The following is a 13,476-nucleotide window of genomic DNA, read 5'->3' as shown; positions in this document are numbered from 1 at the left end:
TTTTTTTCAATTACTGATAATTTACTTTATAAATATAGGGTTAAGACAATAAATCTGACATTGTTGATGGAAAACAGCCTCAGCTATTTTCAGAAAGAAGACATTTAAAGCAGTGATTCAACACCTATTCTCTAAACTGCCAAAAAAAGAAAAAAAAAAAAGAAAAAAGAAGAGGATTTTTCTAAGATCCTGCTATTCACCCAGTGTATTAAAGTCTAGAGCTTGTCCAAGGCTTCAGATCCCTTAATCACGCTAGCTTAGTTTCAGTGGTACATTTTTAGCATGTACTTGGAACAATATAATTGCTACTTTACACAGCTGCAAGAAAATGTAACTGCTGAACTCCAGTGTGCCAAACACAACACGTAGTCTTGCAAGGCTTGGAGCAACATCTGCTCTCATAAATTTGCTATAATAAGACTCCCTAGGCTGGAGTGTTGGATGTCTGACCCCACTCTTGTCAGGGTGGCTAAATGCAATGTAGCATTCAGCCAACTATCTTGTTCTTTTTTGGATGGATGAGTGTAAAAACGTGTAGACTGTGCAGAGACAAGATAAATGGAAAAGGCATTTCAGTAACACTAATGCAGGTACTAAAATAATATTATATCAGAATGAGGTAGTATCTGGACAAATAATTTTCCTGCAGTACCTCAGTCATTTATCTTTATGTGGTATCTTGAACTGCTGCTATGTGTAGCATCAGTTTCTGCACTTTACCGTACCTATCAAAACCAGGAATTGTTGCTTTGAATTTTTTCATGTGCTTCTCTTAAAGGTCAGTAAAGAAAGCCCACCAAATAAAGTTTACGTTTCATCATATTTCTTAAAAAATGTAATATTTCTGAAGATGACAGGAATATTGGCATGGCACTGAAATACTAGACATTTTAGTGTAAAATATCCAATATTTTTTAAAATCCAAAATACAGAACACTAGGTGTTTCTTAGAAGTTTTAGTAGTTTTAACTTTGTGCAAAAGTTACCATTTATCTGTTAATTGTTTGCTTTTGCATGTTTTAAGTTAATTCATTCCTAAGGTTTCACTCCACCAACCACTTCTTATTTGCTCTTTAATAAAATTTACAACTCTAATTCACTTGTCTCCCTGCCACAGAAGTACCTGTCTCCTGTTGGATGAAAGAATATGTTGAAGGATGACTTCTGTTAATCCCTGACTGATACTACTGAACTCCAGTGGGAAAAACAAATTATTTAATCAACATTTATCTGGCTTGCACTGTGTGTTACACTCTAGCCTGCACTGCCAGGCTGTCAAAGATTCCATGCTTTTCCAAAAAACATATACTCTTGTTCCCAAAGCACAAGCACACATTTAATACTTGAGCTGTTTTCACTCCACTTCTCCCAAACTCTTCTAACACTTTCTCTTCCAGAGAAGTATTAATGCCACCATCATTTGGAAGGGCTTACACCTGCTTGAACCTAGAAGTTTTCTGTCAGCTCTTTGCTTTCACTTTGCTGTTATGCCTAATTTTGTTCTGCCTGGCTGAAGTGGCTGGGATAGTCATCCCTGGCTCCCTACTTTCTGGACCAAGTGGGCTTTCAGGGTTGGAGAAAACCAGAGTTCCCCAGTCCAGAGCACTGGGAACAGCATTCTCAGCCCAATGCAGGTTTCACCTGATTCCAGAGCCCAGACTCAAAAATAAGGACAGCGTGGTCTCCCTGTTTTCAAGTTTCATTTTGACACCAACTGTTGGTAGCTATAGCATGTTAACAGCTAAGAAGTCATAAGAACTGCTGAGGAAGAGGACCACTAACTTCCCTTAAGTCTGTAAGTTCTTCTTCTGCTCTCTGCTTATTTAGTGTACTGAAAAAGTCTGGACCATCACACAGAAGCTGAAACAGTGACAGCATTCACGGGATCCTGGGGTCTTCCTTCTGCATTTGTAGAACACTGGAAATGCCAACCTCTCATCCAAGACAAGCTTTCCTATGCAAATGTTTTAGAAATCCTGCTGTGATCACCTTGTGTACAGATTGTTTTCAATCATTTCTCAGTCTGTTTCAGAGCCTTATGGGCAAATATAAAGAAAAATTGAGCACTGTGAAAAATACCCAGAACATAATAAACCTCTAACCAAATTTTCATCAGTCTAGGACATGTGCCCTACAGTTTTATTCTGAGCAGAAATTCTCAGGCACTCAGTGATCACTCAGGAATCTGATTTTGTAACTTTGCGCTTTTTTTGCTTTTTTTTTGTGCTTGGGTGAGAGTTAGTTTTGAGGGCTTGGCTGTATTTTTTTTCTGTAGGAGCAATGCTGTTCATCCGTGTGAGCAGTGATTTTAATAAGGAAGGGAGCTGAGAGATTCGTCCCTTCACATGCTGAATTCCTCTTTTACAACATTATATAACTCTAATCCCTGTTTCAGCACTTCAGCAGGATGAAAGTGGCAGGTATTTTGGCTCTTTCCTGTCACATCACCATAGTGCAGTGGTGGATTTAGCAGGGTGAAGTGAGGATTTTCATCCCTTACTACCTCTTATGTCTGTCTCTGAAGCCAGTAATAGTCATGACTCCTGTGGGTGTTCAGGACTGTGTTTAGGGGCCGAAAGACTGTTCCATTTTCAGGACAATGAGTTGAATAAGCTGCAAGTAGTTTGTCCTTGGATGAGGGAGGAAATCTTTGGTTTAGTGTTGAACTCAGCTCTCAGGAAATTGTATAAGTTGAACATGTAAGTTTTTGGCAGATGTTGTGTTTCTACCACATTTGGAGGAGGAATGAGGATTTGAGAGTATAGCTTTGAAACATTGCACTAAGAATTTAAAATGGATGCATTGTGGCAGCAGTGCTGTCTAAATTGTCTTTGTAACTCTCACTTTTTACTGCATTTTTAATTTGGCTTGTGATGCACTACATGTTTTAAATAGGGATAAAACACAAAACTTACTCACTTGGCAGATTTGTCTCCTAAGACTGTCCGGTCTGTAGTAAAAAGCAAAGTGTTAAGTCAGGTTCTGAAGACAGAAGCAGTAAGAGTTTTAGATATATTCAGCCCATTTACCCCCTGGAAAAAAGGGAGTGGCATACTAACCAAATGACAGAATTAGGGGCATAGTCCACACTCCTGTTAACATTGACCATTAAAATTAAGAAGCTGTAAGTCAGGTCTAAAGAGCACACAGTCTCACAGTTGGTTTCTGCTCTCCAGGGGTCTTTTACATTGAGCCACTGGATAAAGTACACTTTAGTAGATTTTTCTTCATGTGGAGAAAAAATATAGTCAAGAACTAAATTTAAAATGTCGAAACTTAACCAAGCTTCTTATTTAAGGAAATAAAAAACGTGGACAGATGAAGACGTTTTAAAGGTAATTATTAGCAAAATGGTGACATTTCTGTTCCAGTGAATATAGCTGCTGTGGCCAGCTATTTTATTAAGATTTTTTATATAATGAGTCTAAGTTGTTTTCTGAAAGACAAAAACAGTTTCTTAATTCGAAAAAATGCTGAAGTCACTCAAAAATATTATATTAATTTTGACACAGGAAAAATTGCTGTGTTTTGTTTTATTTTTCTTTTATTCAGTAAATGCAGTTTGTAGAACAGCGAGAGTAAACTGCAATTGAACCATCAGATTTTAGTTCCTGCATTAAGCAGTCTTCTCAAATTGTGTTATAAGCGTGATAAAGCAGACTGATCATTATTATGTGTCTGAAACTGAGCAGATGTCCAATAAAATTGCCAGAAATACCAGTGGTTCCCTAAGGTGACTTTTCTGCCAATAGGGAGAAATGCACTAAACCCAGCCTTTCAACACTGTTCTGTGGGAAAACTAGTTGCAGGTAACACTAAACTTGCAAGAAGTTGACTTCCCTTAGTCTCTGGGCACAGTGGCATAATAATTCAGTGTGTAAGGCAAGATCTCACACAAGCTTGCAGTACAGTTTTTAGGTGTGTTTAGCCTCTATTTGTTATTTTGGTTGCACTTCATTTATTGAAACAACATCCTTGATTGCTTTGAATCCGCCTTAAGACATTCAGTAATTCAAGCAGACTTATTAGGCAATGCAGATTAGGCAACATGAATATTCTGTCTGAAAGAAGTTTCTCGTTAATCCCTTTTCTCTGCTGTTACTCCCACTCTCCTTGCTGAACTCAAAACCACTATGCAAGCAGAGGCTTGAGTAAATACACCCTAAAATGTCCAGTCGCACAGCAGAAGGCAGCTCTTCATCACCCCTTCCATTGAAGGAGACAGTCATGGGAGGGGACTTCATCCCCAAGATGCCAAGTGACTCAGTCAGGTGTCATATCTGCACACACTGGCACCAGCATGGTTTTACTGCAGCTCTGAGACAAATCTCTTCCTGTGCTGCAGCTTCTTATCTAAAATAAAGGAATTGTTCTTTAAAACACGGATTCTTTGCATCATTGAAATAAAATTAAAATATAAAAGCTTTCTGCACTACTACTGGCACTGTGCGGAAGACACATTGATAGTGTTGCATAGCACAGATACAGTGTGAAGACACATGGGATAGCAAAAAGAGTCGGCCTTCAGTCCAGTTCTTTAATTTTAATCACAGCAAATTATACACTATGGTAGCCAGATGGTTTGGTTTCACTTTATACAGCTGGTTGAAAAAAACCCAGAATTAATTATCATAAAATTGAGAAGTTTTCAACTACTTAAAAGTGTACTAAATTAGAAACTGCCCATTAAAGGCATTTTCTGCTACTTCTTCTAGCGGAATGGTGTGTACTCTTGTAAACATACTTTGTATGTATGATTTTAATCTTTCTCCCTAAAAGCCCTGGCTGAGTTATAAGATGTTAAAGCCTTGTGGCATTTAAAAGCATTGGTTTCATTTGTTGCACACACTTTGTTTCCCTCCGCTGTATGAGGGGACAGCAGCATTACAAGGCTCTTATTAAGATGCCCTGACTGAGTGACCAAGACATGGCTTTCCTGGCCTTGGTGCTTTGGAAATCTTCATCACTGATGTGCATTTGCTTTTATTGCCATTGAACTTCTCAGAGATCTGCTGTTGCTTTTTTCCAGATATAGGCTCTTATGAGAACAGTTTGCCTGCACGCCTGGAGGAGATCTTACATCTGTGTTTGCAGTCTGGGAACCAACAGCTGCCTGAATGTATTCACTCAGAATGCAGAGTTCCTATCATGGGAAACCACGGTGACCCTGACTGTGGCATTGTCACAATTTTTCCAGTGAGTTTTGTATGGGAAGTGGTTGGTTTCTCCTGTTTTCCCATGCAGACAGGGTCTGCTTTTGTCCCCATCCTCAGCTGCACTGAAATTGTGGTTGAAGCAATGTACAGGGTGCTGGTGGGGGCTGCAGAGTGGCCTTGGTGAGGAGTGGTGGGGACTGCCCTATGCTGAACACAGCCAGTTCCAGCTCATCCCACTGGACTGGCCACAAGGCACAGCTGAACCCTGCAACCACAAAAGCAGCCCCTCAGGAAAAGTCTGTGTGAGGAAGGGCAAAATGCTGCAGTCAGTGAGGAGTGAGGGGAGGGTGTGAAAAACAGCCCTGCAGACATCACAGCCAGAAGAGGAGAAGATGTTCCAGGTGTCCAAGCAGAGATTCTCCCTGCAGGAGATCACACTGGAGCAGACATCCACACTGCAGCCCGTGGAAAGGACCATGCTTTGGAAAGTGGACATCCCTGAAGGAGCCATGGTCCTTGGAGAACCCATGCTGGAGCAGAGTGATCCTCAAGTGCTGTAGCCCATGGGAAGGAGCCACCCTGCAGAAGAGGACAAGAATGCAGAGGAAGGATAGGCAAAGAGGAGCTGTTATGTACTTAGCACAGCCCCCATTCCCTACACTGCTTGGAAAGAGGGAGTAGAGGAGTCAGGAAGGAAAGAGGGAAGTTGAGCATGTCAAAAAGAGGGACTTTGGGTTTGGTTTTGTTCTTTCTTTCTGTTAGTACTCTATTTTAATGGAGAATAAACGAAATTAATTTTCTCCAAGTCAAGTCTATTTTCCTCATGAGAGTAATTGGTAAGCAAACTCCCTCTCTTTAACTTGACCCTTGAACTTTTTCATTTTCTTTTCTCCCCTGTCCTGCTGAGGAGGTGGAATAAGAGCAGCTGTGGGGCAGTGGCAGCTGGCCATGGACAACCCACCACAATCACAAGAGAAATTGTTACACTTGAGGAGTCACTCTGGGTAAGTAGAGCTACTCAGCCTGATGTTTTTTTACCACTCCAAGTTATATGTGCTTAGTTGCCATGTTTTGCCTCTGTGGACAAATTGCCACCCAATTGTTTCTACAACTTGCAGATGTACAATGAACTCATTCAGAGAAGCTGCAGCTCACTCTGTTTCCATCAATAAGTTGCTTTCCTACAGCTTCTGCAAAATGCTAATTCAATTTAAAATTAAAAGCTTTCAGATAGCGTTAAGGTGAAAAGAATTTGCATGCAAAGTTTGAATTGCTTCCCCATCAAGGGCCCAGTAAATTTTTTTCAGAGACCTTTTCATATTTTGTCTATGCTGACTTAAAGGAGTGTTTACTACCTGTGTGTGCTTACAGGCAGCTTATGTAACTGGGAGATGCCAGCAGCTGCTTGTCCAAAGCGCACATCCATATTCTTAGAGGTTTTTCACAGAAACAAACTTCAGCCTTTTACACTTTTCCAGGAAGTGCTCTAGAGCATTAAACAGCCTTTTACCCTTCTTCTTCTGAGCTTCCTTTTAGATCAAAGAATACAAAACTTGTAATAGTACTAGAGGGCATATTTATCCATTGTCCTGGCCTTTTACTCCAGACTTATTACTTTTAAATACTCCAATGTCACCTTTAAGGCATAAGAGGACAAATCAACTGTTGTTATTCACCTGCTGATGATAAAGAGTTAATTTGCTCAGCTAGGGCCTCTATACCCTCCTGAATTTAATTACTGTTCTGTCTCTATTAGCTTTTGTTCAGTTGCTTCTTCTTTACAATTTTTTTTGACTCCTTTTATACACACACAATACCTTGTGAATGTAAATACTAATTATTTTTCTTTTTAAATAAGATTCCTCTTAAACAATTGAAATCATGCTCTGTTCAAGTAAAAAATTTTCATTGAAGACATGCTGCTGAATAAGTGTTACAATGCTTTGTGGGTGCTCTTTCCAAGAAAAAAGAGCATGATTTTATTTATATTCTTGAATTTTTTAACAAAAGAATGTTTAATACTTCAAAGAGGTTTCTTAAATTATGTGCAGTATACAAATAGGTCAAGCCTAATTCAGAAAACCTGAGCACGGCTTTAGCTTGCAGTCATTGTTGCAAAATATTTTGATAGTCAAAACTAGCAAAAGATTAATGAAGACAGAATTTATTTCACTTAACTGGTTTTTGTGATTTTTTTTTTTTGAGGGTGGGTGAATACACTAATTTCTTTGCTAACAGCCTAGGATATTGGTCTCAAACTCACTCAAACTCATTAATGCAAAAGCAAGGAGAAATTTTGAGTAACTCTTCATATTGAGAGGAATTGCTCTAAGAGGCATATCTTATGTTCTAGATAAATCATATCAACAAGGTGATTTTTAAGAATTGTGATGGAAGAAAAAAGATAGAAGTCTATTACTGGGTCTTAGTCTAACAGCTGAGGGGAAGCTACCTGGTTGCACAAACAGAATATGAAACTCCCACTTCTTAAGCTAAAGAGCACATTTCTTTTCATAAAATTAAACCTTCAGACAGCTTTGGAACCCCCGTCTGTTTTTTTTCTCCTTAGTTTCTTTTCAAATTTTGATTGCAAGTCTGAGTCAAATTTTTCAGAGCTTAGAGTTCAAGTGATTTACTCTTAATAGTGAATGCTGATATTATGACCTGTTCCATGACGATGAAAACCATTTAAAAGTGCAAAAATGTCTGCAATAGATCAGCAAAAATGTCTGGAAACAATGATCTTTGCTTCTAAACTCTAACAGATTTCCTTGCCTTTATTTTAATTTAAGTGCTGATTAAGCACATGCATTCCTCCTCTAAATACACTGGAGTTGTGCCTTCTTACAGAGCACAGCTTCTCCGTGTAAGTTCTCTAATGTATGTGTGCTTTTATCAGTTTTTCAGACTAAAAACACAAAGCAATACTCTTTGTCAATACTCAGTTAAAAAAAAAAACACTCAAATAAATGTTGTGCCTGCTGCTATTTTTTCATATTTAAAAGTTTGTCAAGAATTACAGGAGCCAGGAACTACCTTGAGATTGCTGTGGCAGCATGAGACAACTGTAGAGCACAGTCAGAGCTGCATAGCACAGTGGTGATGAAATTCCTCTTGAGGAATATAAACTATAAAAGGTTGAAAGACCTTCATGCATCTTTCTTTTAAATTAAAGTCCATGCTGGTTTTATTTTTGTGCATTGCCTCTCAGGATGTAATATCAAATGCTGATAGTAAGATAAATAGATATTATTTTCCTTTTTGTTTTCTTTGTCCTATCCCATTACTATACCTTGCTCTTAACTCTTCAGGGTACTTTTGACAGAAAAATACAGGATTAACAAAAGTTACCAGTTTTTTCACTCTGAACTCACTAATGTAAAAAAATTGGCATCGTGGCTGGCCAAAGGTTTCGACTGTGGTACAAAGTTACTGGAATGACACGAGTCCATTCTACATCAGTTGGAGCTGCACATGGCACAAACCATGGATGGACCTTACAGGCCACTCTTTGCATGCCCTCTGGGTAGGGATTATTAACCATGGCGAGTTACTACCTTATAATTCTACATGCTGATGAATATTTATAGGAGCTCGCAATAGTTCTCACTAGAAATATATTTTAAAGGGACTTTAGGGTTGCCTATATTCAGGATATAAAATGAAACGCCCTGTTTGGATTTAAAAGATCTCATATTGTTTTAAAATGAATGAGAAAAATTCTATCCATTGCCATATCCAAAAAGCAGACTATGCTAGCAAACTGCAGCAAAGCTGTGAACTGCAAACATAGCTTTTCAAGGAAAACTTAATAGTCTAAGGAGAGAGATGGCAGAATTACTGAAGTCCCTTCACAGGGGAAATTACATTAAATTACATTTAATTTAATTTCTTGTTATTTAACAAAAGGAGCAAAATGTGTCTGGTTCTGGGCTTCCAGATTTATTAGCATGTTCAGCTATAAGCACAGATCCACACAGAGAGCACAGATATCCAACTTTGGATTTTGGTAGGGAAACATCCCTTGCTGCACTGGACTTGAACATTCTCATGTTTCCCACTGAGTCCCTCTGGTTCATGAGAGAATCTGACGCTTTGTGTGCCATGAATTCCTCTGCCTGTTCGCATTGCACTAATCTTGTCACTTAGATAATCCCAGACTATCCCAGGGAGGGACTGAAAGATTACATGCAATTACTGTTATCAAATCAAATTGGGACTTATTAAATGTTAGAATTCTTTTCAAGGTGGTGTAAGCATGTTATATATGTTCTTCAAATTGAGTTTATATAATCACTTACAAAATATTATTTGTTTATTTTATTAATTCCTGTTGGTGAATTTTATGACACTTACTATCCTTCTGCAGAAGAAATAAGTTTTATTTGTCCTGTCTCTATTTTCTACTTAGGTAGGAAAGGGGATGGTTGCTTTTTTTATTTTATTTTATTTTAATACAGAGTAATGTGTGTTGTATAAGAGTCCCAGAAAGATTATGGTGTCACCTTAATACTTTATAAAGGGCTTTAGTAGCATTAGAATATTACTTAAGTAACCTTAACAGCAATTTAGAACCCACATATAAAACTAATTTTAAAAGGCATCTAAAGAAGTTTGAGAACCATAAGAAATAATTATTAATTATAAAAAGAGAAGAGGAAGACTTAAAGTTTAATTGCCATCTAGTAATCTCCTCAGTGTAGGCTATCACAACAATCTGTTCTCTTATTAGTTGATATCAGTAGAACCTTGTCCCTTTATGCTTCATAACTTTGGTAGCAGACAGATTTCTGCAGAAGTATTTTTGTCATATAAGAAAACAAACCTAAAACAATAGCAAGGCACAAATTTACAGGTTTATTATTGTGTATTCAGGATTATGCATTTTCACATACAAGCACACAGAAGCTTACAAGCAAATTAAATCAGAAAATGTCCTAATAAAGAAGCAATAACCTGTGTGAAAAAAAAATAAGATGCAATTAGAAACTGTAGAGAAAATATAATTTACATTAATACTTTTATGATAAATATGCAATTTACAAAATAAACTGGGTTTGCCTGCATTGAACCCAGACATCCATCTAAGATAGGACCTTCAGAACTCCATAATTTTTCCAAAATGGTTGATCTTCAGTCAGCCAGTCTGACCACCAGCTGGATAAAGGTAAGCCAGTTAAACACTCTCTGGGTCATGTCTGGCACAAAAATAGCCACACTTCATTAAACAGGTTTAAGATACTCAGGTCCACTCTCCTGTCTCTGCTCTCCTGTCTGTGGCAAAAGCCAGGAGCATATGCCTAGGGAACAGGCACCTCTGTTACCCTCACTGCTTCCAGCAGCCTGTGGACACTCTCTCAAAGAAGAGGCTTAACAAATGGGTTAAATGGGCTTTTCCTACCTGAATTTTTCTGTTTTTTTTAAAATTCATATTTACTTTTAGCCTCTATATCACCTTGTGTTAATCAGTTCCACATTATAATTGCACAAGCATTCTTCTTTTTTTTTTTAAGAAATCTAATTTCTCGAATTATTTTGCAGGAATGTTTCAAGGGCTGCCTTGAGGTTAAAGGAAAATAAGACTTTTCATTTCAATAACCTCTGTTTTTCATGTCTGCAGATAAGACCATTGCTTGTCACTATAGTAAGGGGATCAGATAAAACTTTTAAATGGTTCTGTCTTCCTACATCTTTAAGTCCAATTTTTTCTTCCAAATTTTTACATCTTTAAGTCCAAATTTTTTATTCCTGTGTCTTGCAGAGACTAATGGTCCTAATATATAACAATGAGAGAGACTTAGTGTGAATTTGGCTTTGGGGAAAAGTTGAGGTCAGAGTTTAGTCTCTCGAAGCTTCTCCCTATAATAGATATAGATTTCTTTGTCCTGATCTTGTTGTCCTCATTTTCTGCAATTCTTAAGTTTCAAATGCTTCATTAAACTTTCCCCTGTATTTTATAGCATCATCCATAGAAAACTTGGAATTTTCTGGATACAGTATATCACACCCTTAAGGGTTTTTATCTCATAGCCTATGTTAGTAGCCCTGAGTCCCCACCATCAAATACGAAGGTCTAAGTGCCATCTGGAACAGGGCTAGGACATTCCAGGTGACCTGGATGGTTCTTTACAATCATATTCAGAGGCAAACAAGCACATGCCTGCTTGATAGAGACACTGCTCAGGCAATAATAGGTTTCTCTGCGTGTGTAATCCTTGATGCTGGATTTAAGTCATTGGAACTAATTTTTTTTTTACTGTAATGCATAAGTTCGGGTTTTTCTTTTCAGGCCTCACATTTTATGGCAGAATTTAATATATAACTTTTTCACCCTTTCTTGAAGTGCCTTGCCTCACTCCTATCTCTATTCACAAAGTCCTGTCAGTCCCTCGGATAGATGTTGCTTTTCTTTCTTGCCTTTCCTCCCTTTTGTATTACATTGCTTGCAGACCTATGAGAGTTCTCTGCTTGTACATTCTCCCTCATTCTACTTCTCGACTCTGTTGGAGGGTAACACACATGAAACAAAATGTACCCCCCAGCTAATGTGGGTGTGGACATGCAAGAAGTCTGAGAAAAATGTGCTTTAAATAGAGATGTAACTTTTCCTCAGAGTGAAAGTGAGGATATTAAATGGCTAAAAAGAACAGTGTTGCCAGCATAGCCCTTCTAATCCGTGTGCACTTCATCGCTATAATCCCTCAGTAAAGCTATTCTAGCAGGAACATGGCCAAGAACTCATTGAAAAGCAGCATCTTCTCCTACTTGCACCTAATTCTAGCTTCCATGTTTCCAGTTTAGTCTGGTTTATTGCCCTGCTTCTTCAAGTCTCCTCATGTTTTCTCTTAATTCTTTTTAAATCATGACCTTTGTTGATAAGCATGTCATTCTTGCTCATATGCTTATTTTTTCAAATGTTCTACCTTAAAATGTGATGAGTTTTTTTCAGATTCATCAAATAGATAATCTATAATAGCTTGATGATTATCTTGAAGAGTTACTTAAATAAACTGTAGATTTTTCTGACATTTTAACCTTGTCTTCTAGATGGACAACAACAGAGTTTGGAGAGTCTTCCATGCCATATGAAAGAAATATGCACATTTTCAAGGACTGAGATGGCTTGTTTTTTGATATTCCAATTTATGCTGTTGCTTTTTTCAGAAGAAGGTTTGAAAATGAAAATGTACAAAACCAATTGCAGGCCACTTTATTTACTAAAAAAAAATTGTCTAATCTGTGGTTCAAACCTTCGATTTTTTGGCTTTCAACACTGCTGTTGTTTTGGGAGGGTGGGGGGATGGGGGTAAGGATTCTGAGTAATATTTGAGTTTTTTAAACTTCCTCTTTTCATTGAACAAAAAATTTGGTAGATATACACTTGGAAAATTCTTTGTTGGCATCGCGAATTTCTAACTATTGAAAATTTAGATTTGATGAAAAACAATAAAAGGCTGAAGATTGCCATTTTAAGCCACCTTTCTTTTGCTTGCTGTTCTTTGTTTTTTAAAAAATGGCATTCTTTGCCTGTTAGGGATATTTTGAAGTGACGTATTTCCAAATACCTCTTCACATGTTTCAGATTCTGGTTTTATTCAGTATTTCATAAGGAAAATCCCTGCTCCTTCTCACTGTTGAAGGTCTTGATCTTATAACCGACAGGATGTTAGTGGGCAGCTATTTTTGCTCTGGGGAGACTGTTAAAAGTGATGCAAGGACTGAGTAGAGATTAGGAAAAAATCACCTTTTAATGATAACTACAGTATATGTCTCTGTTGAAGTCCTCCAGGCACCCATGTGCACTTTTTTCTCCCTTCTCTCCCTCTTCAGCAGCATCGCCCTGGCTGGCTGCAGACTCTGGCTTATGCAATGTAGGTGGAAATATGTGCTGAAAGTCTTTCCAGCAACAGGCCAGCTTGTGGCGTTTTTCACTGGAGGCTTGTACTCCTTTCTGAAACATATCTTGCAGTTCTGATCTTACATGATTAGCACATCACAGCTCTTCATGTGCCTAAAAATACTGGAGGACCACATGAACCTGCATGCCATGGCCCTAAACCTTTATGTATCAGGGCCAGCTTGCCCGGCTGGTTCTGCCAGCAGTGCACACCCCATGGATGCACCACCACAATGCTCATCACTCCTGGCACTGAAAAACAGGTCTCATGACATGTCTAGAGTAGCATTCAGCTCCTTTGCCATCTTGAGACCACATTTGTCTCTCCTGACTGTTGACACTGCTTTTGCAAGCAGGAGCCTTGGCCCAGAGGAGGATTCATCTCAGCACTCGAGGGCAATGGGACTGTGCCCTGCTCTCCAG

At 38.3% G+C, this 13,476-nt stretch overlaps 1 protein-coding gene across 1 annotated transcript in view; it reads left to right on the top strand.

Moving 5' to 3' along the window:
* The window catches only part of GUCA1C (guanylate cyclase activator 1C), a 113,518-nt gene that overhangs the window by 61,027 nt on the left and 39,015 nt on the right, over positions 1-13,476 (top strand). The window contains exons 9-10 of the mRNA XM_088156796.1: positions 5,030-5,196; positions 6,064-6,160. Coding sequence (XP_088012922.1) covers positions 5,042-5,196; positions 6,064-6,160 — 252 coding nt within the window. The 5' untranslated portion in view covers positions 5,030-5,041. The remainder of the gene's footprint in view (positions 1-5,029; positions 5,197-6,063; positions 6,161-13,476) is intronic.

This window comes from Sturnus vulgaris, chromosome 2, assembly GCF_052056855.1.
Source record: "Sturnus vulgaris isolate bStuVul1 chromosome 2, bStuVul1.hap1, whole genome shotgun sequence".
Classification (NCBI taxonomy): Eukaryota; Metazoa; Chordata; class Aves; order Passeriformes; family Sturnidae; genus Sturnus; species Sturnus vulgaris.
This window is presented reverse-complemented; position numbering and strand designations above follow the sequence as displayed.